This window comes from Aythya fuligula, chromosome 20 (genome assembly GCF_009819795.1).
Source record: "Aythya fuligula isolate bAytFul2 chromosome 20, bAytFul2.pri, whole genome shotgun sequence".
NCBI lineage: Eukaryota > Metazoa > Chordata > Aves > Anseriformes > Anatidae > Aythya > Aythya fuligula.
Window position 1 is genome coordinate 3,222,544 of NC_045578.1, and position 24,283 is coordinate 3,246,826.

The 24,283-nt window shown below is 38.4% G+C and overlaps 1 protein-coding gene across 2 annotated transcripts in view; it reads right to left on the reverse strand.

Moving 5' to 3' along the window:
* GTF2I (general transcription factor IIi) overlaps positions 1-24,283 on the reverse strand; it is a 72,368-nt gene that overhangs the window by 8,356 nt on the left and 39,729 nt on the right. For both annotated transcript variants that reach the window (XM_032200717.1, XM_032200716.1), the window contains exons 14-30: positions 20,626-20,809; positions 18,742-18,800; positions 15,380-15,451; positions 14,467-14,650; positions 14,095-14,153; positions 12,407-12,478; positions 11,692-11,875; positions 11,152-11,210; positions 10,406-10,489; positions 9,861-9,956; positions 8,989-9,054; positions 7,969-8,152; positions 7,308-7,360; positions 5,457-5,567; positions 4,615-4,698; positions 3,619-3,802; positions 2,526-2,554 (exon numbers count right to left, since the gene is read on the reverse strand). In XM_032200717.1, coding sequence (XP_032056608.1) covers positions 2,526-2,554; positions 3,619-3,802; positions 4,615-4,698; positions 5,457-5,567; positions 7,308-7,360; positions 7,969-8,152; positions 8,989-9,054; positions 9,861-9,956; positions 10,406-10,489; positions 11,152-11,210; positions 11,692-11,875; positions 12,407-12,478; positions 14,095-14,153; positions 14,467-14,650; positions 15,380-15,451; positions 18,742-18,800; positions 20,626-20,809 — 1,764 coding nt within the window. The remainder of the gene's footprint in view (positions 1-2,525; positions 2,555-3,618; positions 3,803-4,614; positions 4,699-5,456; positions 5,568-7,307; positions 7,361-7,968; positions 8,153-8,988; positions 9,055-9,860; positions 9,957-10,405; positions 10,490-11,151; positions 11,211-11,691; positions 11,876-12,406; positions 12,479-14,094; positions 14,154-14,466; positions 14,651-15,379; positions 15,452-18,741; positions 18,801-20,625; positions 20,810-24,283) is intronic.

Consider the following 24,283-nt stretch of genomic DNA (forward strand, 5'->3'; position numbering starts at 1 on the left):
TAAATCTGGATTTCAAATAGATGTCACTACTTCTGGTTAATACTGTTCTTAGGGGTGAGTACACTTATTTTGACAGAGATGGGGGAAGCTGCAGACTAGAGGGCACAAAGTACATCTTACTTCCAGAATGCTTTTTCTATAGTCTGTGTTGATGGATTACAGGTGGATAAGTGCAGGGAAAGTTGTATAACCCTTTTAATGGTGCGGGTGAGTTGAGGACAGATACACTACAGCAACTTCACTGGACAGAAGTTTATTTTTTTCTCCCTTTTCTTGTTTTTTCTCACTCCCACCACTTCCAAATGTAAGCAGAGGGGGCAGCAGGTTCTTTTCTGTCTACCACAGAAGTGCCCCTTACTCTTGAAATGTTAATTGAATGTTTTCTCTCAGTTTGGCAGTTTCTTTGAGCAACAGCCTGTCCAGTCCATTACAAAAATCTTGCCTGCACTACAGATAACTTGATACGCGCATTTTTAGGTCTGTGAACAGTTAGAAGCCACACAATGTCAAAAGGAAGCTGTGCAATCACATTTACTTCAGCAACTCAGAGCGTAACGCTAAGTTCTCCTTTCAGACTGGAGGAGCTGATGTGCGTGCAGTCTAGGCACAGGCTAGCAGGGGGTCAGTGCTGGGTGTCGGGGACAGAAATTCCACCAGGACTTCTGTTCTAGGCTCTTGTATGCTACACAAACTTAACTTGGCTGAACACAACCTGGTGTAGCCACGCACTTTGAGTTAAGCAGAAATCAATAAATAGATACTGAGCTGGCTTTATATATTGCCCCTAATGATGCTTCTTTTCAGCTCACTCATTATGTGCAAAAATCAAATCAAGGAACATGCCAATGACAAGACCTGAAGGAAGCAATGGTTCTATCGATTTATTAATATTTAATAGCTATAAATGTCACCGTTGCAGACCATCTGTCAAAATGAAATGGCTCATCATAAGCAATGTGTACCCAGGACATGACTACTAATATCATCTGCCAGTAAGATCTCGAACTGCAGGCCCTACCCCTTCTGCAAGGACACGTGGCACACTCTGCATCACCTGGTAGTACGGGTGCTGCTGCCGGGGGGGCTTCTGCTTCAGCTTCTTCCATCAGCTCTAAGATTAGACATGATCACTGTTTAACTTTACAACAAAAATGGTCCCACATGTAACACAAGGGCGATCCTACCTCTTGTATCTGCAAATCCCCAAACTTGTTGTATTAACGGCTTACTAAATAGTCACTGTAACTGAGTTGTGCTTCAGTATTTTATGTTACAGAAAAAGTATTCCCTATCTGCAAGCACCAAAAGGTTTCCTCGTAAGTTCTCACATGTTCTTCAGAACAAGAATAATGCATCACAGCTGCAGTAGGCTCAGAGGCTTCCAATAATTCACCTCATACCTATCAATATCAGTTCATTTTTATCATAATTAATGGACGTAGATACTGCATAAAAATCACATGTCCAATAACCAGCTTCCTGCTCCAGTGATGGAGTATGATCAGGTATCCATGTTGTTCTTACTCAGCTGATTAGCTAGTGTCAATCCCATCACATGCCAGAAGTTTTGCAGAGAACAGTTAAATGGATTCTTTCATTTCTAAGTCAATTCTCTGGAAGCGTTATTACACATTTATCAGCCTGGAAGGTTCCCTCATAAAAAAGGATCTCTCACCTACCTAAGGTGTACCTAGGACTGGTGGACAGCCCGAAGTGAGTTACTAACTATAACATATTCCTGAGAACACTTTGTCCTTGCCACTCACAGACCTCAGCACGCTAGCTGGAATATACTGGTGGCTGGATGCAAATGAGGGAGTACTGGGTTGGTAAGGCTCAGTCTGGGTAAGGCCAAACTAATGACAGAGTTACCTGGTCTCTGAATTTCTAATCTGACACTGGCTCAGAAAGAATATGACACAAGGGATACTTGTAATGACAGTGTTTTTCTACTTGCTTTTTCTCTTAAATAAGATGTTAAAAAACAAGGTGACAACTATTATAGAGAACTGAAAATACTAAGACTTATTTTTCAAATAAGATTCAAGCATCACTGTCAAACTGCACTTCTGGTAATTACACTCTGCCTCTCTAAGCTGTTACAACTTCAGCAGAATGTTTTTCACTGGAACGTGGTTCTGCAGCTATTGGGAAGTTCTTGTGTAGTAAATGGTACTGTGATGGATCCGATCCTAAAATCTAGACACTCCCATCTAAGTCTGTTGCACAGTCAGGGTCCTAAATCTCTTTGGGACTCTGCAGCTGAAAAATACAGAATCAGTACCTTGCATTTTCGTATCAAAGTTAACGCCAATCTTGCACTGGTCTGTAAATTCTTCACGCTGCTCTTATGTTAATTGCACATGCATTTGTAGCCAGGAATTTCGATTTTAATGACAGAGACAAGAGTGCTGTATGTAGAATTTAACCATGATGGGGCCTCCTGCCACAAAGCCAAAATGCAGAAAGCTGGTCTTGGTAAGTTACAAAAATACATTTGCTATCTGTGTCACATAATTACTTACGGTTGTTAATCACAAGTCCTGGAAATGGTCTGTAAAAAGACAGAAGAACAGAAAACATGCTGACTCTAAAACATACTGCATGGGGTCTCTCTCTCAAGACTTCCTCACCCAGCAATTTGGTAACAGAGATCACACTTTCTAACAGAAAGTAGTACAAAACAGAAGGAACAGCTCCTGAGCACAGTGGTTCGTTCACTAGCATTTTGAGAAACAACATACACAAAAAAATCAAAGTCCTTCCCCCAGTCATGACTAATAAACATGGAAATCATGTCTTCATGAGAGCTCAATGAAACAGAGCGTATCTAGCAAGAGCCCTTTCAGTTTAGAACTCTTCTTGGTTAAGGGTCAAGAATTCGGACTCCAGAGTAAAATTTAAGAAATCTCTCTCTAAAGAAACTGAAGTTTTCTGTTTCTTGTGAAGCAGACTATGATTTGAGAAATGACAAAAATTAATACCTTTTTGGTTTTAGTTCCTAAACCTCTTCTTAGTATGATTTCCACATTTCATCTGTTCTGCTTCACACATACAAATATACCTTGCGTACACATGTAAATGTGTCTTTATGAATATACATATAAATTAAAATTCATTTATATTGTAATTGTATAATGCTGTATTTTTAAAATGTTGTAGATGAAGTCATTTTATAGGAAAAAAATATTTATGAAAAAGCTTACCTTAACTCAGGAATCTTAGTCCAACCAAAATACTTCAAAAATAGTAATACTACCACAAACATACTATTTACTGCCAAGAGCCAACAAATTTCAGACCAGGAAACTGCCTCAGAGCTTGGTCTTATAAATGGGACAGCAAGGCCCACAGCACTTTAGGACTCCATTATACCGTAGGAATAGATTGCATCTCAGAAGACAGCTTGCTTTAATATGCAGTAGTAGTAATATTCCCTTTGTCCTACTGCTATGAACATCTGGGCTTCATTTGACCTGATGTGTTGTTATCCAAAAGAGTCGTATCTTCCACTATTTAAAGATGCACTGCAAATTCTACTCTTTCAATCTGAATTTATTAAAGCTACGGGGCTGTCCTCACAAGGTCTGTACAATCTGATCAGTGACAACCACGTACCGAATGACTGTAAATTTGATAAACTCTGATGATTCCAAAATCTTCCTCATCGAGCTGATTTCCAGATAACTGGGAGCTTTAAATGCCACGCCAGGAGGCATCCCATCCACCACCACACAGCCAGGGTTGATGGTGATTTTCCTATATGGGACCTTCACAGGAAAATTCATACCAATGGCTTCACCTAAGCAAGAGAGGTCACATTTATTTTCAAGCTTATTCATTTATGATTACATTGAAGGAAAAGAAAACACAGATGATTAGGAAACTAAATGCAAACACAAGCTTTCTATTGGATCTGAAAATGAAAATCCACTTGACTATTAAATCATTACAGTGTCAGAAACAGATGTTTTGGATTACACTCATGAACATTACTACAAGACTATTTAAACTCCAAGTCTGACAGCTCACCATATAAAGAACTCAGATTTTCTTTTTTTCCTAAAAATGGTATAGAACAGGCTATCTAAGCAAGTAACTACGTGACAAAAACCAGTAATTTCCTGCAATGCCCACAAAAGGCAATTCAACACAGCACTAGCAAAGGAATTTCAGATAATGAAGCTCAGGTCATTATTGTACAGTGCAAATACACAGAAAAAATAAAGAAAACTATATGGAGCAAAAGGCTAACTTGTGTTTTAAAAGTTAAAATTGCTCTAGTGTCAAGTATTAATAGCTCGGGACTACGAATCCCTAACAAGAATCATGGTTTGCAAGCAAAATAACTATTTCATCCATGTTTACACAGAAAGAAACAGGATGTGGGGGGAACAAAGTTATCTGTGCTCTTGGGATTTTTTTGTTCAAAACACCAGGCAATCCACTTCCCTTATAAAAGATTCTTTTTGAGGTCAGAGCACAACTTTCATACACAATTCTCAAATTTCTTACTTTTAATGATAATATATAGTGATGATTCAGTAGCATCCCCATGAACAACATTTGTTCCATTCACACCTATGTAAAAATGGGGGACTAAGAAGCATTTACCAAATTTCCGGCTAAACAGATCATTTACTTGCTCTCTCAACTGTCTGGCCTTTTCTACTTTTGAAAGCCGCTCACTTTCATCATCTGAAAGAAATTGTTAGAAAAGCATTAGAATTAAGCACATTTTTTGAGCATGTTTACTCAGAGCAGGCATATCCACGTGCTTCAAAACAGACCATGTCTTGTTCTTAGTTTTAGTGGTACCACAGAACTGTAGAAATATACAAAAATGGATGGTTGTGAAGAAATCCATGAGAAGCTTCTACGTATTTACATGACCAACATTAGATTTATTATTTAGAGATGATTTTGTAAACCTAAACTAAAAAAAAAATAGTGTTTTATTTTCTTACATTGCATATAATGGTGAGGGAAAGCTAAAAGTGCAGTCAGATCCAATAGATGGCCATGGCATGCAATGTTACTTGTTTCTAATGAATGCAGTGTATGCCTGAGAAAGCCGTCATCAGTGTTGTTTAAGACAAACCAGTTCAGTCTGTAGGGTTATTCAATTTACTTCAAGTTTGTATCTCTTGAAGTTGCCAAGGAAGTTACAAATCAGTGTTTAATTTATTACATGAGATAAAAAGGGAAAAATGAGGATTCTTCTTGACTAGGGGCTGGACCAAGAATATTCTAAAGATGTCACTGAATAGATATTCATAAAAGCTAGAAAACATTTAACATCTCAGTAGAAACAGAATACTAAATTATGCTCTTTGTAGACTGTACTTGTGTCACTGTGAACCAGCTAGACTGTAGAAAAACTCCAACGGATGAAACAAATGTCATGAAGAATGTAAGCACAAGGAGTGTGATATGAAACGAGACAGTATACACACCTGGTATAGTTACTTGAATAATGTTGAGATCTTCAACACCTGCAGCTGTGTTTACCACTGTATTCGTTGTGGAGCTTGCTGTATTGGCAATATTAGATGAATTATTTTTTCCTGAAAGTAAGAGATTCAAAAAACAGTTGTAGAGCCCAAAATCTTCAAAGTCATATATAAAGCAAATACTGCAAAATAACAGAGATTTGCAAAGTTTTCAAAGCAGATCCAATCTCATTTGTAAAATGAGGCAATCTTCCAATGAGACATGCTTATCAAAGATGCACACCATGTCTTTCCAATTACAAACCCAAGAGGGGAGAAAGGGCTACATTAAAAAATGTTAATCTTTACTTACTGGGTTTTATAAAAGACTATTAAGAAAAAGAAAAAAAAAGACTACATGGAACATATGGAACATGTATTTTGTTACTTGTATTAACAAAAAAAATGCAGTACTTGCAGTTAATTCAGTAACACCTACAGATCCGTGCATTCACAGAATAAATCTCTTGCAGTTGTATTTGTGAGCCACACTGGCCCATGGCACAAACTAGCACAGTTTGACTAGCTCAGTGGAATTAATCAAACTAACTGACAATTTCCTACTGGCTATCTGTGCACATCACCCCTGGAAAACTTCTGTATTGGGTTTACATGGCAAGGTAGTGGTAGCAGGGGGCTGCAGGGGTGGCCCCTGAGCAGAGCCCAGCAGCTGCCCCACGTCAGATAAGGGCCAGTTTCAGCCAGCCCCAAAGTGACCCACTGCTGATCAGAGCTGAGCCAGTAAGCCATGTTGTCTGCACCTCTGTGAGAGCACATTTAAGAAAGGGGGAAAAAAAACCTGCTGTGCAACAGCAGCTGGGAGTGTGAGGAGTGAGACACAGACCTGCAGCCCCCAAGGTGAGTGCAGAAGGAGGGCAGGAGGTGCCCATGGGGGACCCGTGCTGGAGCAGTTTGCTTCTGATGGATGGACCCCGTGGTACAGAGCCATGTGGGAGCACTTCTTGAAGAGCTGCAGCCTGTGGACCCCCATTGTTGAGTGATCTCCCTGTCCCCATCTCAACCCTCGAGCCCTTTGCATTGTATTTTCTCCCTCTTTCCCTTTGAGGATAGGGGGTGAGAGAGAGGTTGTGGTGGAGCTTGGCTGCCCAGCTGAGTAAAACCACAACTTCTCATTTGGAATGACTTCTGTATCAGGAGCAATTAATTTATCTCTAGAGCTGAACTACTCCTGTGAATTGCACATCACCTGTTACATTTTGATGGAAGGCAATAAAGCACAGATTAGGAATGATAATTTTATTGTGGATAACACAGTTTTAATACTCTTTTGCTAAAGCTATATTCAAAGGGTAGCTGCTAAGTGCTTTTCCCATCTCATCAGGGCAATCCAGAAGCCAAGGTTTTTGACATACCACATTCTTTTGCTGAAGAGGAAGCACTGTAACATGCTTTATATAACATAAGCTATGTATTGAATGCTTTTAAGGTGTTCAATTACAAAAAGCTGCTCAGAAAACCAGACATAGACATGCCAGAAGATGAAATAATGCAAGAATTAGTGAGCTATGTAAAAACAAGTAATGCAATAGTTTGGAAATGGGTGGGGGTGGGGGAGGGGGAGGAGAGGGAGATAGAGAGAAAGAGATCTACTGTGGGTATGGACCAGTGGCACAGAACTTTAGGCTTTGCCTCAAATTCAGCTTGGATAACAATCTCCTTGCAAGTTAAAAACCAACCAACCACAATATAGAACGAATCTTTCAGGAATTCATTAACACCAAGCAGCATTCTTGATTTGTATTCAATCCTTGAAAGAGGCTGTTATCTAGGACATTAAGCAGATGTGAAACTCACTCTGGGGACTTTTAGCAGAACTTTCCTTAACTGCCGCCTCAAACATCTCAGGCCTGCAAACAGATTGAAGATTTCATGTGTGACAATAAAATTACATTCATTTCATCAGCATAAAAGAAAAGGCAATTTTCTAATATTCATTTTTTAAAGACATGAACTAACCGATATCGTAAATACTGTTATTTCTCTAGGTCAAACAGACAGACAGGAATGCAACGGCTGAGAGGCTCCAGAACTTCCCCTGCTTGTTTCTACATGGGCACATGGATTTCTTACCTGGGATAGGTTTAGATAAAACAATTCTTATAACACCCAGTATAAATCTCCACTTCTCAGCCCTTAGTACATTGCTGATAAATTTTAGCTCTGGCTAAGTCGTAAGTCAACAGGAACTAAAACAGTGATGTCAGCACTGAAATGGGCTAAGAAATCTGGACTTGCTCTTCCTCCCTAAACAGGTCAAGTCAGAACAAAGAGAGCTGACTGTAACTCACTCCACCTCCACAAGAGCTTTCTGAATATTTGCTCATTTACTACAAATATTCCAGTGTGTATTTGAGACTGGAGAGAGTAATTCAGTAACTTGGCATCCTAAGTTTATTTTTCATTCTACAATTCTTTTCTAAAAGAATTGATTATCAAAGAGATGCAGGACTCTTACTTTTTAATAATGAATTTTATCTTAGATTTGTTTCTCAGGATCTTCTCTAGTCTTGGAATTCCAAAAGTAGACGGTCGTCGGAATGGCACTCCCTCTGGTAGGCCTTCCACATAGAAAACCTCTGGGAAGGATTCAAATAACGCAAACGGCACCTTCACTGGTTCACTCAGCCCCAGCGCTTCCCCTGAAATGCAACAGAGCCACTAATCTACCAGCTAGACAACTGATATGTTTATAGAGTGGAAAACACCTCAGGTACAAATAGCATATAATAGTTGGCACATACATACTAGGTTAGGTGGAAGAAGCAGGCTTTGATTTTTTTTGGTGACAGCTATAAGTAGGCAGGAAGAAAAACAGTCGCAAACATAACTCATTCTCTTGCAGTAGATCAGATCACAATTAGCAGTTGAAAATATTAGCTTTTATAGACAGCTTATGCCGCTGGCTTGGCCTGCATACAAGACTATCCTTTGTACTCCACTTTGTTACAAGCAATATATTCTGCCTCTGTCTTTCCTAGAGACTAGCACCAGTGGCAGGTGACATTAGTGCTCTTGTTCTAAGAACTGCACTGGTAAGATTAATGACTTCAGATTCCAAACAACTTGTACTAAAAGAAATACTGGGATACAATGGGGCACACACCTCTCCAGATACCGCCCGTAACATGTCAAGTCACGCAGAGGCTGAAGTCATAGAAATTCCCATTCATAATCAGGGTGAAGAATGCTTAAAAAGATGTGGCAGGATGTCGATTCACTGTGCCCCTGGGTCATTAAAGAAGCAGCATACAAACCACAACTTCTCCATTTCCAAACCCAAATAAAATAACCAGTGGAAATGAGACACAGAACTGCAATTAACCTGCATGAGAATGAACTAAAATGAGAGAAACTGACTATGCAAGTATGCAAGGATTGTAGGACCTTTGGAAGAAATAAGTGGACTTATTGCTCATATGCCTAACTGTATGCATATAAGAAAGACATCCCAGTAAACAGGAATTAATAAACTTACCACATTTTTCATTAAAAAGATTTTCAACTTTTTGCTTTAGGTCAGTAATTTTGGCATTCCATGCCTCTGTCAGAAGGAAATGGGAACAATTAAATCAACACTCAAGCAGTGAATCAGTCCTTGAAGAATATTTATAAAGTAATGTCATTACAATTGAAAATAATCCCAGAGTGATCAAAATTTACAAGGCAAAAATTACACATCTCAACCAACACCCAAAATAGTGGCAGAAAACTCTTCATACATTCAGTGTAATAACCCTAAGACACATGCCCTTCTCGATGTCACTTCCAGTCCTGTCTGGCCTTTACTGATTTTCTGGAACTGGCAACCCTGGAGAGGTCTAAAGCTGATCTTGCAAAATCAACTCTGACAGAGCATGACTCACTGATGTTAGTTCAGATCCATCCTAGTTCCTACGTACTCCTCGTGTACTCATGTATCCCTCTCTGCACAGTGAGGTTCAGCATTTGAGATTTGTGGAGGACTTATTAAGCTTATGCACAATGTAAGATCTCAGCTCACTTTAAACACCCTCATGGTACTGTGCACCACACAACAAATCCAAGACCACAGTACTATGAAATAACAGAGCAGCAAAAGTCTGGAGAATTTGATTCTGAACTTAGGTTAATAAGATTTTAATGGATCCATGATGCATTTGTACAGCACTCTCCAAAAATCACCCAGGATATCTCTGAGGCATATTATTCCTGATGACTGAGAACTGAATGTACATGAAAATAAGTAGTTCAGTCATTTCTTACCTTTAGAATAAAGAATGAATTCAAAATATCCCTGATGTGAAATCACCAGTATTTTCAATACCAATGTTAATAGAACGTATGCATGCTAATTCCTACAATATTTACCAAAAGAAAATTCTCTTCCTCGTGGCTTGAAACTCATATTGGACCCATTGGTTTGAGAATTAGTTCGAACATCTGTCGTTTGTGGTTTATTGAGACCTGTAAAAAGACATTATATACAGAGATCAGAAGTAAGCCATCACATAAAAAAAACAACAAATCAAACTTGATTACTAGAGAAAGTTTAACTTCTGAATAAAAAAAAAAAATCTTTTAGAACTTCTTCAAGGATTGTAATTAGGCATTTGATACAATTGCTCACATCTGTCATTTCTCTGCTCAGGACAACATTTCCCACATCTCTGCTTGGAATAAAAGGCCCAAGCAAGCTGTCAAACTTGAACATTTTATATAACCATCATCTGCACAGAATCCAGTATTATTCAGAAATGAAACTGTTTCCATATTGAAATGTATCTGCAGCCCTGAAATCAAACTGTTTGCCACATGAGGTGCACATAGAAGTTAATTATAGGGTATGAAAACATAGAACAGAATATTAGAAGAACAGAAAAAGATAAGAAGAGTATTTAATATTTCTTCCATACCTTCATCAACAGTAACTTCTATTTCTGGGACCTTTGAATTGCTTGCAGGACTCCGTGATCTTTTTAAACTCTTTGGACTCATTGCTAGAAAATAATATAGTAAAAGCTGTAATGCACATTCTACGATATATAGCTTGCAAAGCTAACAAAAAAAAAAAAACTGTATTCTGAAAATCCTAACAGACTGACTAACCTGTGTCCGTACTAAGTACAGTCTACGCTCTGAAATCTGAACAATATAGTGAAGCTCATGTCCTTAAAAAACAGGTTTAATGCTCTTGAACCAAGGCAGGTATCACACCTAAAGTTTCACTTCATTATTTTAGGACAGGAGATATTTTTGGTTTTAAGTGTGAGGGAAGGCTTTGGTACTTTTTACTACCAAAAATTCAGAAGCTAGTAATTTTCTTATTTATAGAAAACAGAAGATTTTTCTTTTTTTATGAATCTTCATTGCTATTTACTTCACATAAAAGCTGTAAGTTGAACATATTTTAGACTGTTAGTAGCAAAATAGATGTTGCAGAACTTGGGTAAATTCGATTTTCTCTACTGAAATAGCCTTAAGTAAAAGAAAAAAAAAAAGTTCGAGTAACTTTTAAAATAATAGCAGTTTTAGACTCTACCATGCTAATTCTCCTTAAGTAATGCCTTTTGATTGTGACACCTGTGTTTTTGAACCACAGAAGTCTTCCAACCCAAAGTATTTATGAATTGATGGCAGCAAATAATGCTTAATTATTTACCTTTAGTGTTTACTTTACTAGCCAGTCCTGGTGGCAAATAGGAAGTGACAAGCTCAGGCCTAAAAATTGAACAGAACACAATTCAATCAATTACATATGCAAAATATCACAAATTTATTGGAATTAGACCAGGTTCAAATTTTAAAAAATCATCACTCTATAATAAAATCCTGCCAGAAGCATGCGTGACTCTCCATCTACTATAACAAGAAAAAGTTAGAAAACAAAGCTACGTATTCTACTCTATAATTTTCTTCTGAGTTTACTTTAAAAAAATAAAAAAAAAAAGAGGAAAAAGAAAAATAAAGCTTCCAGATACAAGGCAATTTTTTCCCTAGATCCATGATGCACAGAACACACAAATTATGCATTTAAATTTTATAAGGAAGTTACATCCTTTTATGAGATGAACTTATGTGCAAAATATTCTTCCTGTTTCATGGAAACAGAACTTAGCTAGCATTTAAAACCTAAAGTTGCTGGGAAGAAAATTAATTAACTTCAAAATCAGGGGTAAAAATAACTGAATTACAAACATACTTTTTAACAACAAATTTGATTTTGCCACTCCCACGGACAATTCTTTCAAGGCGTGGAATTCCAAACCATGTGGGACTCCGGAAGGGGATTCCTTCTGGCAAGCCTTCGACGTACAAGTACTCGGGGTTTGATTCAAATACAGGATAGGGAACCTTCACTGCCTCTGAAATCCCCAGAGCTTGGGCTGAAAATAAAGATTTATTGATAGTTTACACACTCAAATGGGTGGTATTTTATCTCAAGTGATTTTAAGAAGCTTGGCTTACAGAAGCTCTTCTACTCAGAGATAACAAAAAAAAAAACAACAATTGAAATATTTAAATAGATTTTCTATTATTTTCTGTAGAGTATTTTCAAGTGGGGACTTTGTCCCTTTTGCTACAGATAGATAAAATCTGTTACCTAACCCTCCTGTATCTAATATGTTTTTCTGAGAAATTCCTTCATCCAAAAGCTTTCTGTACATTTGTCATACAATTGGAAAATTATCTCTGTCATACAATCGGAAAAACTATGGCCTAGGATGTTGCTCTAAAGTAATTCATATCAGTTATAGGGAAGAATTAGTAAAAAGTAGGTAAAAGAAGTCAAGATTCTGTCTGACCTACTACATTTCTGATGCCTAAATAAGTGCAGTAAAAAATAAAACTCTTTTTACAGAATTGTTTTAAAACACAGCAGCATTATATGACAGTTAATTTAACATTTAACTTACCAAATTTCATATTAAATATCTCTTCTACTTGCTTTCTTAGCTTTGTGATCCTAACGTTCCAATCTTCTTTCACTGAAAAAAGAAATGGATAAACTATTACCCAGTGTATCTAGAACTGGGTTTGAACACATTATTTTTCAGCAAAAGAACTTGTAAACTATGAACACAACCAAGTAGGAGTAGGCAGGGACATGCAATAAGTAATGACAATGGCAACTTAAATGATACACGTAATTCCCTTTTTGTAATGGAAAATCTGTTTAAATGTGGTTAGAAATGTCAAACATTATCCTAGGTAGGAGAACTTGTGCTTCAGAGCCTTTAGATGTAGGAAGGAATCATTCCAGTGGCTTTTACAAAGTTAGAATTAATTAATTCCAGTGCATAAGAATAACACCCTTTAGAACAGAAGACACATTTTAAAAGTGCTCCGCTAAAAATTTTAATTAGCTTAAAAAATAACCTTCAATCCTATCTTCTACTACAAGTAGTCAATTACAGGAATGCTAGATAGAGCTGACAATTTGTAGCTTAGGTAGAGCGCAAAGGATGCTCTAGCAGCAATAAAATGCATTTCTTCACTGACAAATGGCATAATTCATTACTTCTCATCATAATCCACAAATAGCAATTAACTGTTACTGAGCAGTGAATACCATTCAGAGTTGTGGAAAGCACGCATGAAGAATTCTAAAGAGATTTTTTTCATTTATTTCCGAATGAGATGTTCAATCATATTTTTGGATTTTTATTTATTTATTTATGCATTTTAAGAATGATGACCATTGCATGTCAGTTCTTTCAAAAAGAGAATTTTATTAGATGCTTTTTTACTGCTGTATCTTTTATCTGCTGTTATTATTCTATTGACAAAGTGTTAGTTATACTGTCAAATTTGACAATAAACAGAGTTTTGGTAACAAAACAAAACTCAATGCTACCTTATACTTCTGCTCCACATTGAACAGTCTTTTCTACTGAGCTACCCTCTTTTGGAATAAGAACCTTCCTCTCAAAATTCAAACAAAGTCCATAATACTGAGTGATTATATAAGAAGACTATTGCTTACATAATTATTGAATCATATTCTTTGCCCTTTTTTCTTGCAGAGAACTCTATACAATTGTTTCTTGAAGTCACAGTTTGTTTATCCGGTGAAATATGTGGGGAAAAACCTATGAACCCCTGGGTCTCAGTTTGTGTTACTACTATAAGCCAATCCACACGTAAAAATATATATATATATTTGGACTATACACTTTTGTAGCAAGAAAGGAGCATTCTATTGTCTCAGGAAATTAAAAGGTAAATTAATCTGGATCCTTTTCATGTTTTAAAGGCACTTTGTGCTTTCAAGAAGTCATTAACATTCTTTACAAACAGAGGCCTGAAAAAAGTCCAACAAAATGAGCTACGAAATGCAAACACCCAAGCCTGGTATCAGACCAGGATAGCAGCCCTAGTTCTCCTGGGCCGTGAATACGATCCATCCTAGTTATTCACACTGCACCGCAATTCAGAAATCCACCCATTTTTATGGTGATTTATTTATTCTGTTAAAAACTCATGGAAAGCATGTCATGACACTTATCACATAAGGATCACCTCTTGAAAAATGTTGTATCGATCCAAATTTATTTCTGCACCGATCCCTTACATTGCCACTTGGAGACAGCACCTGTCTTACCTGGTGTGTTTGTCCTGGGCTGAATAACTTCGGTTGAACTGAGGGTTAGCAGCTCCGGCCTGCAAACACAAAGCAAATAATCTACCTATGCTTCACACTAAAGAAATAATTCATACTTTTTTACTACATGAAATACAAAGTTTCGATTTTACTATTGTGAATTTCGCTCTTGTGAAAATGCTACAAAGATATTTTGGAAGACTCAGCTGGATTTCAAATACCCACTTTAAAATGCAGAATATTTAATATTGCCTGTTGAGTAAATAAAGACTGAATGTTTCATGACTTAATGAAACTGAGTGCTTGATTACATAAATGGTGTTTGTTTGGCCTCTTTAAAAAATAAAAAATTAGGTATTAACTAATGCTTACCTTTTGATTACGAACTTTATTCTGTTGCCCACTTGAATTATTTTTTCAAGGCGAGGGATCCCATACCAGGATGGACTCCTAAAGGGAATGTTCTCTGGCAGACCTTCCACATAGAGGTCAGTCGGATGGGCCTCAAATTTCTGGTATGGAACAGCTTTAGGCTCGGTGCTCCCCAACGCCTCGGCTGTTAGAACAAAACCAAACCAGTAACTGGACAGTTTGGCCATCTCTCTATTCAAAACTAGCTTTATGAGAAGCCACAAAATCTCCATGCTATTACAAGCATGATCTTAGAACCCGGGACAATGCAGGAGACCTAAATCCAACAGAGTCCAAGTCTCAGCACATCAAGAACACAAGCATTTATCACACTGTGGCGTGCTGACAGTGAGCAGTCACAGCGCTACGCTTTGTTAATGGATTCTTCCCTGGGTATAATGCAGTGGTTTTATCCAAATTTTTAAAACTATTGTTGAGCAACATGCAACATTTTGTTCAAGTTCTTATGAAGCTGACCATTTTTTATTTTGGAGAGACCATAAAAATTCACCAAACCCAGAAATGTTCTGGTACTAGCTTTATGGTAGTGCAATGGATATAAATAAGTAAATGGTTGTTTTATTCACCATCAAAGGTGGAAAACAAAAACAAAAACAACAACCAAAAAATAGTAATGATTTAAAAGCAATTAGAAAAGCTATACATTTAAGATTTATATATCTTTCTTTTACTATGAATGTAACTTGTATAAACAGTAAATGCTTTTGTTTTTCAGTCAACTGCCAGGATTTTTTAATTTTTTTTTAAAAGATGATGATCAAAGGTGTCATTCATGTTGACATTCAAAGGAAATAATGAAAGCAACCCTCAAGAAATACAAAGCCATAAAAGAAAAGAATAATTCTGTGCTCACCAAACTTCTTACAGAAGAGTTGATCTACCATCTTCCTCAGCTTGGTGATTCTAGCGTACCACTCCTCTTTCACTGTATTTGAGGGTAACACAAAACAAAGATAACATTCCCTAATTATTTTGGTTTTATTTTCACTTGCATAGTTTATAGTAGGCGTAACCATGATGCATTATCAGGTAACCCAGAAAATACTCTGCTGGGGAAGTATGGATTCAATCCCCAATTAAGAAAATTGCTTATCAAAAATGACAGAATATTAAAGCTGTACAAATATCCACTGAACCAGAGACTTGCCCTTGCTAGAAAACACACACAGCAAATTGGCATCAAAAACTGCAATGCTTTTATCCGCCTTCAATCTGTAAATCCCTTTTGTAGATGGGATTATTTTTTTTTGCCAGTTTCATCTCCTAAAACATTATCTTGATACTCTGTGCAGAATTGAGCAAGCATATGGTATGAAAACTTGTTTCCATAGAATTTTCACTAAGCACTGAAAATCCCTAAGCAAGCTTTTACAGTAGGTGCAGCACCAGCTTGCTCCCTGCTGTACATTCATGCTGAACTGCCTGCATCTATTTCTCCCATTGTTTGTGCACATTGCTTATTAAATGGTCCCTAACAGCTATACCAAATGACTCCAGTGATTTTGTTACTCAACTTGGAATGACAAGCAGCTCAGTTCCAACTCTCTGAAATGTTTCCTTACGTTACTTAAGACATGAGTTAAGTCGTAATTTAGGCACAACCCAGCATGTGGCAGCTCAGTAGAGTAGCATATCCTGGGGAAATAAAGCAAGCTTAAATCCAATTTCTCATCATTTTATCACTTGAGCTTCTTTGTTCATTCGTTGGTACATATGCATCTTCAGTAGAGTTTGTCACAGTTTTGTACCTGAATGCTTAAGATTTGGTTCTCCAGCAGACCAACAGAGCACCATGATGATGTTATTTCTGTCTGATTGGTAGCAGGAATGGTAACAGCTTTTGTTCGTGTTTTGTCATGTGTCATTTGGGATCAAAGCACAGGTAACTCTGTTTCTACCAAGAAACCAGAGAGCTGCCAAGCTGTGGCTTTGGTTTTTAGCATGCACAAACAACAACTTCTGTTGCATAACTGCATTGCACCACGCTGCGTTATCTTCAGAGGCACCTGTTCACACTTCGCTCACTTCCTGAGCCAAATCAGTCTTCTCAGGGCTTCGGGGCTAAGGCTATTTTAAGAGCCTTCCTGACCAGCCTACTTCCCCCAAGAACACAAATGCGAATCATCTTCCTCCTGCCAGTCAGAAACACGCCTTCCATACCCACCCCGTTCCCCTTCAGCTGGGGACACAGCTAGCGGGGCTGTGCAGACACGGAGCAGCACGCGGCTGAGGAGATGCTGACCTACTGCGAAAGGGGGGATCCGAACAGGGAGAAAACCGAGGGAAAGGAGGGTCAGGCAACTGCTGTGTGCTGAGGTGGGGTCCCTGAGATGTTGTCAGCAGCTTTCACAGATGTTCTCGGAAGTAACGCCGAGGTCGCACGTGGATGTCAGCATCAATACAGATTTGTGAAGACAGGCACAATAACGGGGCTGCTCACAACACCGCAATCCAAAGGGATTGCCACTGGTTTTCTTAGCTACAGGGCATTTGCAGGATATGTAACATACCTGCTTTGTCTTCATAATAACCATATTAAAAACAACAGAGAAAAGGGCTAATTCAGAAACCCACATAAAAGGACAGTTAAGTTTAAGACTCAATCATTAGCCTACCTACTATTTTATAGTCAAATTTGGTGCTCAAAGGAACAGTAGGTTATTAAGACTGAAAACACTAAGTTAACTTATACTGCAGGAAAGCTTTAATTTCTGCACATCTTAAAGAGACATCCTTCAGACATAATTTCTTTGCTTAATTTAGATCCTCAATGTTCATTTTAAGTACAGTCCTTGATATGCCTTTTATAACAGAGGACTACGAGTATGTAATGCAATATAATGGTGCTGCAGCAGTGCAGATACCACCACTTACATGCTTGTGTCCCTGTCTGAACTCTGAGTTGTTCTGGTATTACTAAAAAAATCACAGTTCAGCCAGGCTGAGGTTGTCAGCCAGTGAGCATTTTGGGGTTGGGAGCAATTTGTTACCGTTGGTTCACGCATACGAGCTTTCAACACTTGGCTTACTTGGACAATTAAAAAAAAAAACCTTGAAGCCCAAGAGACAGTGAAATACAACCGAGGAGCAAATCAAGTCCAGGCAAGTTACTTTACCAATTATTGCCTGTGCAAAGGCACAATTCTTTCAAAACTTCATTTTTTCCATACTCTTTTTTTTTTTTTTCCCAGCTTGTGGGGAAATGAGCTGGTGGGCTCAACTGGAACAAAAACCTTTTCTTGCAGTTTTGTTTTTACACATCCATTTTTGTTATCTTTGGATGGGTGCTCAGTGGACAAAACATCTCAGAGCAGGCACCTGCTGGTGGCAAATGACTCAGGTGGCTTTGCCACTACGCTACTACTAGAAAGCAAAGTCCCATCATCCAAGCAAGTCACTATATACGTGTCTATTCTGTCTCTAGAACCAGTGCATTCATTACTGCACTCAAGTTAATCTAATTTTGGCAAATACCACGTGTAAGCAAATATTCCATGATAGAGACAGTTCCCTAGCCGTTAAACTGTATCAGCTATAGGAACTATTGGCATTTCTCTATATTTTAACAGACTAGCACTTAGCTCATTATTTTTCTTTCTGGCCAGATGAATCAAAACAGATGGCAGTGTTAGCATTAGTTATTATATTTTTAAAAGATAAAAAACTCTTGGATATCCAGTGTTACTTTTCACATCCTAACTTGACCTTCCTGATTTTCTTCTTAAACTCTTGAAAAAGGTTTCCTTGCTGTATTCCTGTTTTCAAAATAAAAAGAAGTAACACCTAATTTTTACATAACACTTCCAAACAGCAGATCAAAGCACATTACAGGGTACCGAAACGTGCCTGTTCCCACTCATAAACATTTAAAATTTTACATATGGCATTGATTAACATGTGCCAATTTATAAATTTTGGGACGGTGCATCATCAGAAAAATTTTATATCATCCTAAGTCTAATTATTTTAACTTAGAAAAGCATTGTACTCTTGAATAAAGAACATTGGGGAAAAACTACTAGATTTCCAAAGTATTTCCAGGGTCCAAAGATTTTACTGGAAAATTGCTGTCAATTTCTTTGTAGCTAAAAAAAATTCAAAACACCAGGAATTACTTGCAGTGTGTTATTAGTAAAAGCAGATGGTAGTCACCGCTAAGACTGACAGACAAACAGGAAATCACCCTGTACTCGACTCACACATTTGAAGACCTACCTCCTGCAACTGGTTTGTCCAAGGGTACGTCTTCTCTTGTCGAATTCAAAAGCTCATGCCTAGGAGATTTAAGATACATGCTTCAACAGTGACAGACTTTGACAAACCAGAAGTTAGAGCCCACAGTTACAGCCTCTGTAGCAAACACACTACGAAATACAAGTTATCACTGAAGGATCAAAAGAAAAAAAGAAAACAACCAACAAACAAGGGATGTCAAGATTCATGATGCTAAATTCCACTTAACACCTAAGTATTATAAAAACTGGTTGGAACCCTCCTGACAAAAACATTTTTCGTTCCTGATACTCATATTCACCTGAGCCATAATATTTCGTGGTAACACATATGTATCACTACAATTATCTCTGGGGCTAAAAGCACTTCCCAGCCAAACCACTATCAGAAACGAAGATCCAAACTGAAAATTCAACCATTAAAAACAAACATAAAAACAGGTATTTCTGTTTTCCAAATACATCTGGTTTTACCCACACTAGAATAAAGACAAATTTTGAAATTCTGACATCTCTCACAGCGATGAACTAGTTTTTGAGCTATTCTGGTTACCACAGATTGCAAGACTGATGAACAACATAAATGAGTTATTGTTAGCAACTAAGAGAAATTTGACAAGAGCCAGTGTTAGTATTACATTAATATTAAAATGTAGGCATAGTGTCTGATTTTAGGTGAGACAAAAGGTAGATCTACACCTCTCCCTCTTTTCTGATTATCTGCAAGCTTTAGGATGACAGAAACTGAACATGTAACTTCTCAGATGTCAAAAACTACCATCAGTGCTAAAGGTGGCATGCACAGGCTGTCACTTCCACTGATGCTGAGCCCAACCACTGCAATCAGCAGATTCCTATCCACTTCAAAAGCTCTTGGATTAGGCACTACACCCCTGCACAAAAGAAAAATGTCAGCTGTTATTCACAGTAGCTTCATTTAAACTGTAAATGCCCATCTGTGGTGTGAAACAACACATCTGCCTAAAGTGAAGCAACAAATTGCAAAAGATAAATATCCATGCGCTGCCAAATCTGCGGATCAGCCTACCAAAGTGGAACCCACATTGCTAACATCTGGAAGTGCTCTGCAGCTCTGAGACCCAGCACTCAGCATCTCTACCGTTTCTCCATGTGTATCCTGAATTCACAATAGGTTCAGGCTCCCTTCAAATCCCATCTGTCTTTCTAGCAAGTAATGTCAGGGTTCTTCTAGAAAAGACACTGAGGCCAGAGATGAGGAGAAAGAAAGAAGCCCAGAACATCTTCTGTGTCTCACATCCTCACTTTAAAGACAGATGATACATTGCCAGGGCCATAGGGCAGGCAAACAGTCTCTAAGCACATCTGAGGCCTCCCCTCACAGCAGCTATCTGATCAAGACAACCCCAAAGGGACACACGCAACTAAATCATAAGAACCTGTTGCTGTTTTGGCCTCAAGCCTGTCCTGGGTGATACTATATATGGATAACACCATAGACACATCTATACCATTTCAGCAAGAGACAAATAAAAGCACAAGCTGAAATGTAGGCCAGGATCCTCAGATAGCCTAACATGTGCCAAGGTCAATGGCTTTCAACACACATTACAGCCATTGAGATTAAATTATTACAAAGAGATCTGCCCATGATATGATAAAAGTCTGTAATGCTGAAGAGATCTATGCAGATCTTAGTCACCACTGTGGTGCTCTGGTGATGTGAGAAGCTGAATTTATCAACAAATCAATCTGAAATGAAAAATACCCATCAGCGCGGCAGTAGAACACCTCTGTGGAAATCAGTTTGGTTGAAGACAAAATGAAGTAAAGCAGACCCTGAAGAAACCAACATGTAAAAAAGGGACAAAAATGCCAAATTCCTTACTTTTTAATCACAAACCGGATTCGCTCCTTCGCTAGAAGTATCCTCTCAAGACGGGGAATGCCGTACGTGGATGGCCTTCGGAAGGGAATTCCTTCTGGCAGCCCTTCCACATACAGGTCTTCCACGTGTGACTGGAAGAGTGGGTATGGGATAGACACCGGACCTTTAGCTTTTATAGCTTGAGCTTTAAGAGAAAAGGACAATCAAATCATTAGACTAGCTTGCGGCTCTATCCAAGCTTGATACCACTCTGAAAAACATTAGAATTAGCAGACAGGCAATCAACCTCTCAGCACTTTTAAACATGAAAACATTCATATTTGTGTTCTCCCTCCCCCCAAGCAAATCACTCTAAGTCACAGCAGAGAAGGTGGAGACCTGTATACATATGCATGCATATGCAGATTTCTTCTTTTGCATTTACTCTGTAAACATTTAATAAGACATGGCATTTGTTAGAGTGAAGTTTCATAGTATTTTAGTTTTGTTTAAAAACATGATTTAAAATATGAAATTATCTAGACTTAATTATACATCAAACATGTTTCAGTTCATTAGCTCTCGTTATCATTATTTGTTATGTTTAATGGTTTACAAATGTCATCGATGCCTGGGAGGGGGCACACATCCATTCTTTTGAGTAAATTCCTAAAGCTTTGGTGTGTTTTAGAAATGCACGAAATCACCAATCAATTCAACAGTACACCTCTAACACCACCCAGAAAAGTATGTCTTTGGAGCAAATGAAAAGCAAACAACAGATTCACACACAGCTGGAGAAAAAAAATAATCAATGTATTTCTTTAAGTTATGAGGACCTTAATCACATTAATATACCTATCATGCTGGCAAACCTTGGAGAACAGCAGGATGGTTTGCAAATACTGAGGGCTAATTTCTTTAGACTCATAAGAGTAAGTTAATTTTGTAGGCCATGCAAGAAGAATTCTTTATTAGCATCTGACCGGTCCGCAAACAGTGTGCTACGTTCTGTTGTTTTGCTATGGAAATTAAATACAAGAAATGACTTGAAGAAGAAAATATTTTAACAGATCAAAGAGGTGCCCTCAATGCAACTTGTTGAATGCAATTATGGATCTGAGGGGCAGCATTCGGCCTTTAAAGCTCACAAGAAGAGCGCACTGATTTCACCAGCACTGCAAGATATTCAGCCAACTGAAGCAATAAAAAAGCTTCTCAAGGATTTGTAAATTAACAAGGACAGTGCGGTCATAACTAAGTTTCCAGCAATTTATTCCAGGTGTCTAATTCAGCTCCTCCAGCTCTCCCAGCTCTTGGGGCAGGCCAGGCTCCTACAGGGAGAAGCCAGCAAGGGCAAGGAGCAGACATGGGCTGTGCTCCCCATACTGATCCCGCACTGTGAAACCCCACATACAGAAATGTTCTCACACTGGACATTCTGCAAGGCACTGAAGGACAGTCCAGATGAGGTCTAACCTCTGATCACAATGTTAAACACCAAGTGAAGTGACCTGAGTTAGGCCAAACCAGAACACAGTGATGTGGCACGATTTCTGAAACTACTGGAGGCAGTTCTTCAAGCCACGCATGGCAAATAGCCAGTGGTTCAGACACTGGTATATGCAAAATGCTCACGTTAACTCCCAGATTCTTAAAAGCAATCGAACAATTTAGGTTTTAAAGGTGTTTGGATAACACCCTTTCCACCGTGTGGAAACAGACTGGTTCTAGGTGTGTTCATCACATAAGCACCTCGAGTGATGTGTTCAGCTTTGGGCCCCACACTGCAAGGACACTGAGGCCTTACAGCTCGTCCAGAGCAGGGCTATGAGGCTGGTGAAGGTTCTGGAGCACAAGTCCTGTGAGGAGCGGCTGAGGGAACTGGGGGTGTTTGATCTGGGGAAGAGGAGGCTCCGGGGAGGCCTCATTGCTCTCTGCAACTGCCTGAAAGGAAAGTGTGGGGAGCTGGGGGTCAGCCTCTCCTCAGATAACTGGTGATAGGACCAAAGGGAATGGCCTCAGGTTGTGCCAGGGGAGGTTCAGGCTGGAAATGATGAGACATTTCTGCTCAGAAAGAGCAGTCAGGCACTGGGATGGGTTGCCCAGGGAGTGGAGTCACCGTTCCTGGGGGTGTTCAAGGAAAGGTTGGACATGGTGCCTGGGGACATGGTTTAGTGGTGACATTGGTGGTAGGGGGTATTGGATCAGATGATCTTGGAGGTCTCTTCCGACCTTGATGATTCTGTGATTCTGTGATTCTAAAAAGGGAAGCTTTGAAGATACCGTATGAATCTTTGTCTTATATTCTGATGAGCATTACATATAAAAATTGGTAAAACTCTGACAATTGTGTTTCAACCAGACTTGACTCCAACTGCTACGTATACCACGGCCAAAACTAGAGACAGAATATATATGTACAAAGAGAAGGACATGACTTGAAAATGTCTCTTAGCAAACAGACTAAGAAAACCTGTCCAAACATGACTGTCAGAGACAGGACAATCACCGAATGAGCTGTTGTGTATCGTACTAGTCCTTCACTAAAGTAGATTTTTATTGCAGTCATATACCTCTTCCAAGAAATTCAAACAAAACCTGCAGCCCTGGAGGCTGTTGTGGTGAGTAGTAAAAAGTGTAACAAATCCAGCAGCCGAGTTTCAGATGGAAAGAAGTGTTTGTGAACAACAACTGGCCAGGGGGAAAAAATCAAGTACAACACTAAAATCTAGACCATTCCAGAGCTTCAGAGTAACAAAAATCCCATTTAAATAAATACCTAACAACGTTTTTTTGTTTTGTTTTGTTTTTTGTTTTTACAAGTGAGAGTCTATTTCACCTAAACCAGGAAATGTTTTAGCAAATACTATTCAAACAAGGAACACAATCAGCAATACAGTTTACACTGAGACAAAGTGGTGGAGTCACCATCCATGGAGGTCTTTAAAAGACGTTTAGATGTTGAACTTAGCGATATGGTTTAGTGGAGGACTTGTTAGTGTTAGGTCAGAGGTTGGACTCGATGATATTGAGGTCTCTTCCAACCAAGACGATTCTGTGATTCTGTTTTGGATTTACAAGTTTTTGCTTAGAAATCTCTTTGGATATAGATTTCATTTTTATAAATTTGCCTATATTTGTGAGATTCTCTTTTGTATTTACGCCATAAAAAGTAATAACATTAGTTTACATCTAAACACCAAAATTAGTGTATTTTCAAGAGAAGCACTCTGAGAATTCTGGACATCCATAACTCATGTCAGGAAATAGGAAATTGCATGCCTATACAATTAGAAAGAACTAGAATCAGATATGGAATTGGTTTATGAATTAATTATGTGTTGTTATCCACAGGGAAAAAGGGGGTGGTTTAATACTGTATGACCTTCTACAGAAAGTCAGGAATAGCTCTTTCAATAGACTAGACAGATTTCTAGACTGGCTATGTGTAAACAACAAAACCAAAATTAAAGCAATTCTCAGAATTCAATGATGCTCCTTTCAAAAGAAATAAGTAAATAAATACTGTGAATCAGATTCTGAGCTGCTTTTATTTGGTATGAGTTGCTTTCAGGGGGCTATTTAAATGTCAGCTAATAGTCACACCTGAAACATCTAATGGCTCTAACATATTGTAAGCTCCGTCCCAAGGATGCCTCCACTTCCGATGCCGGAG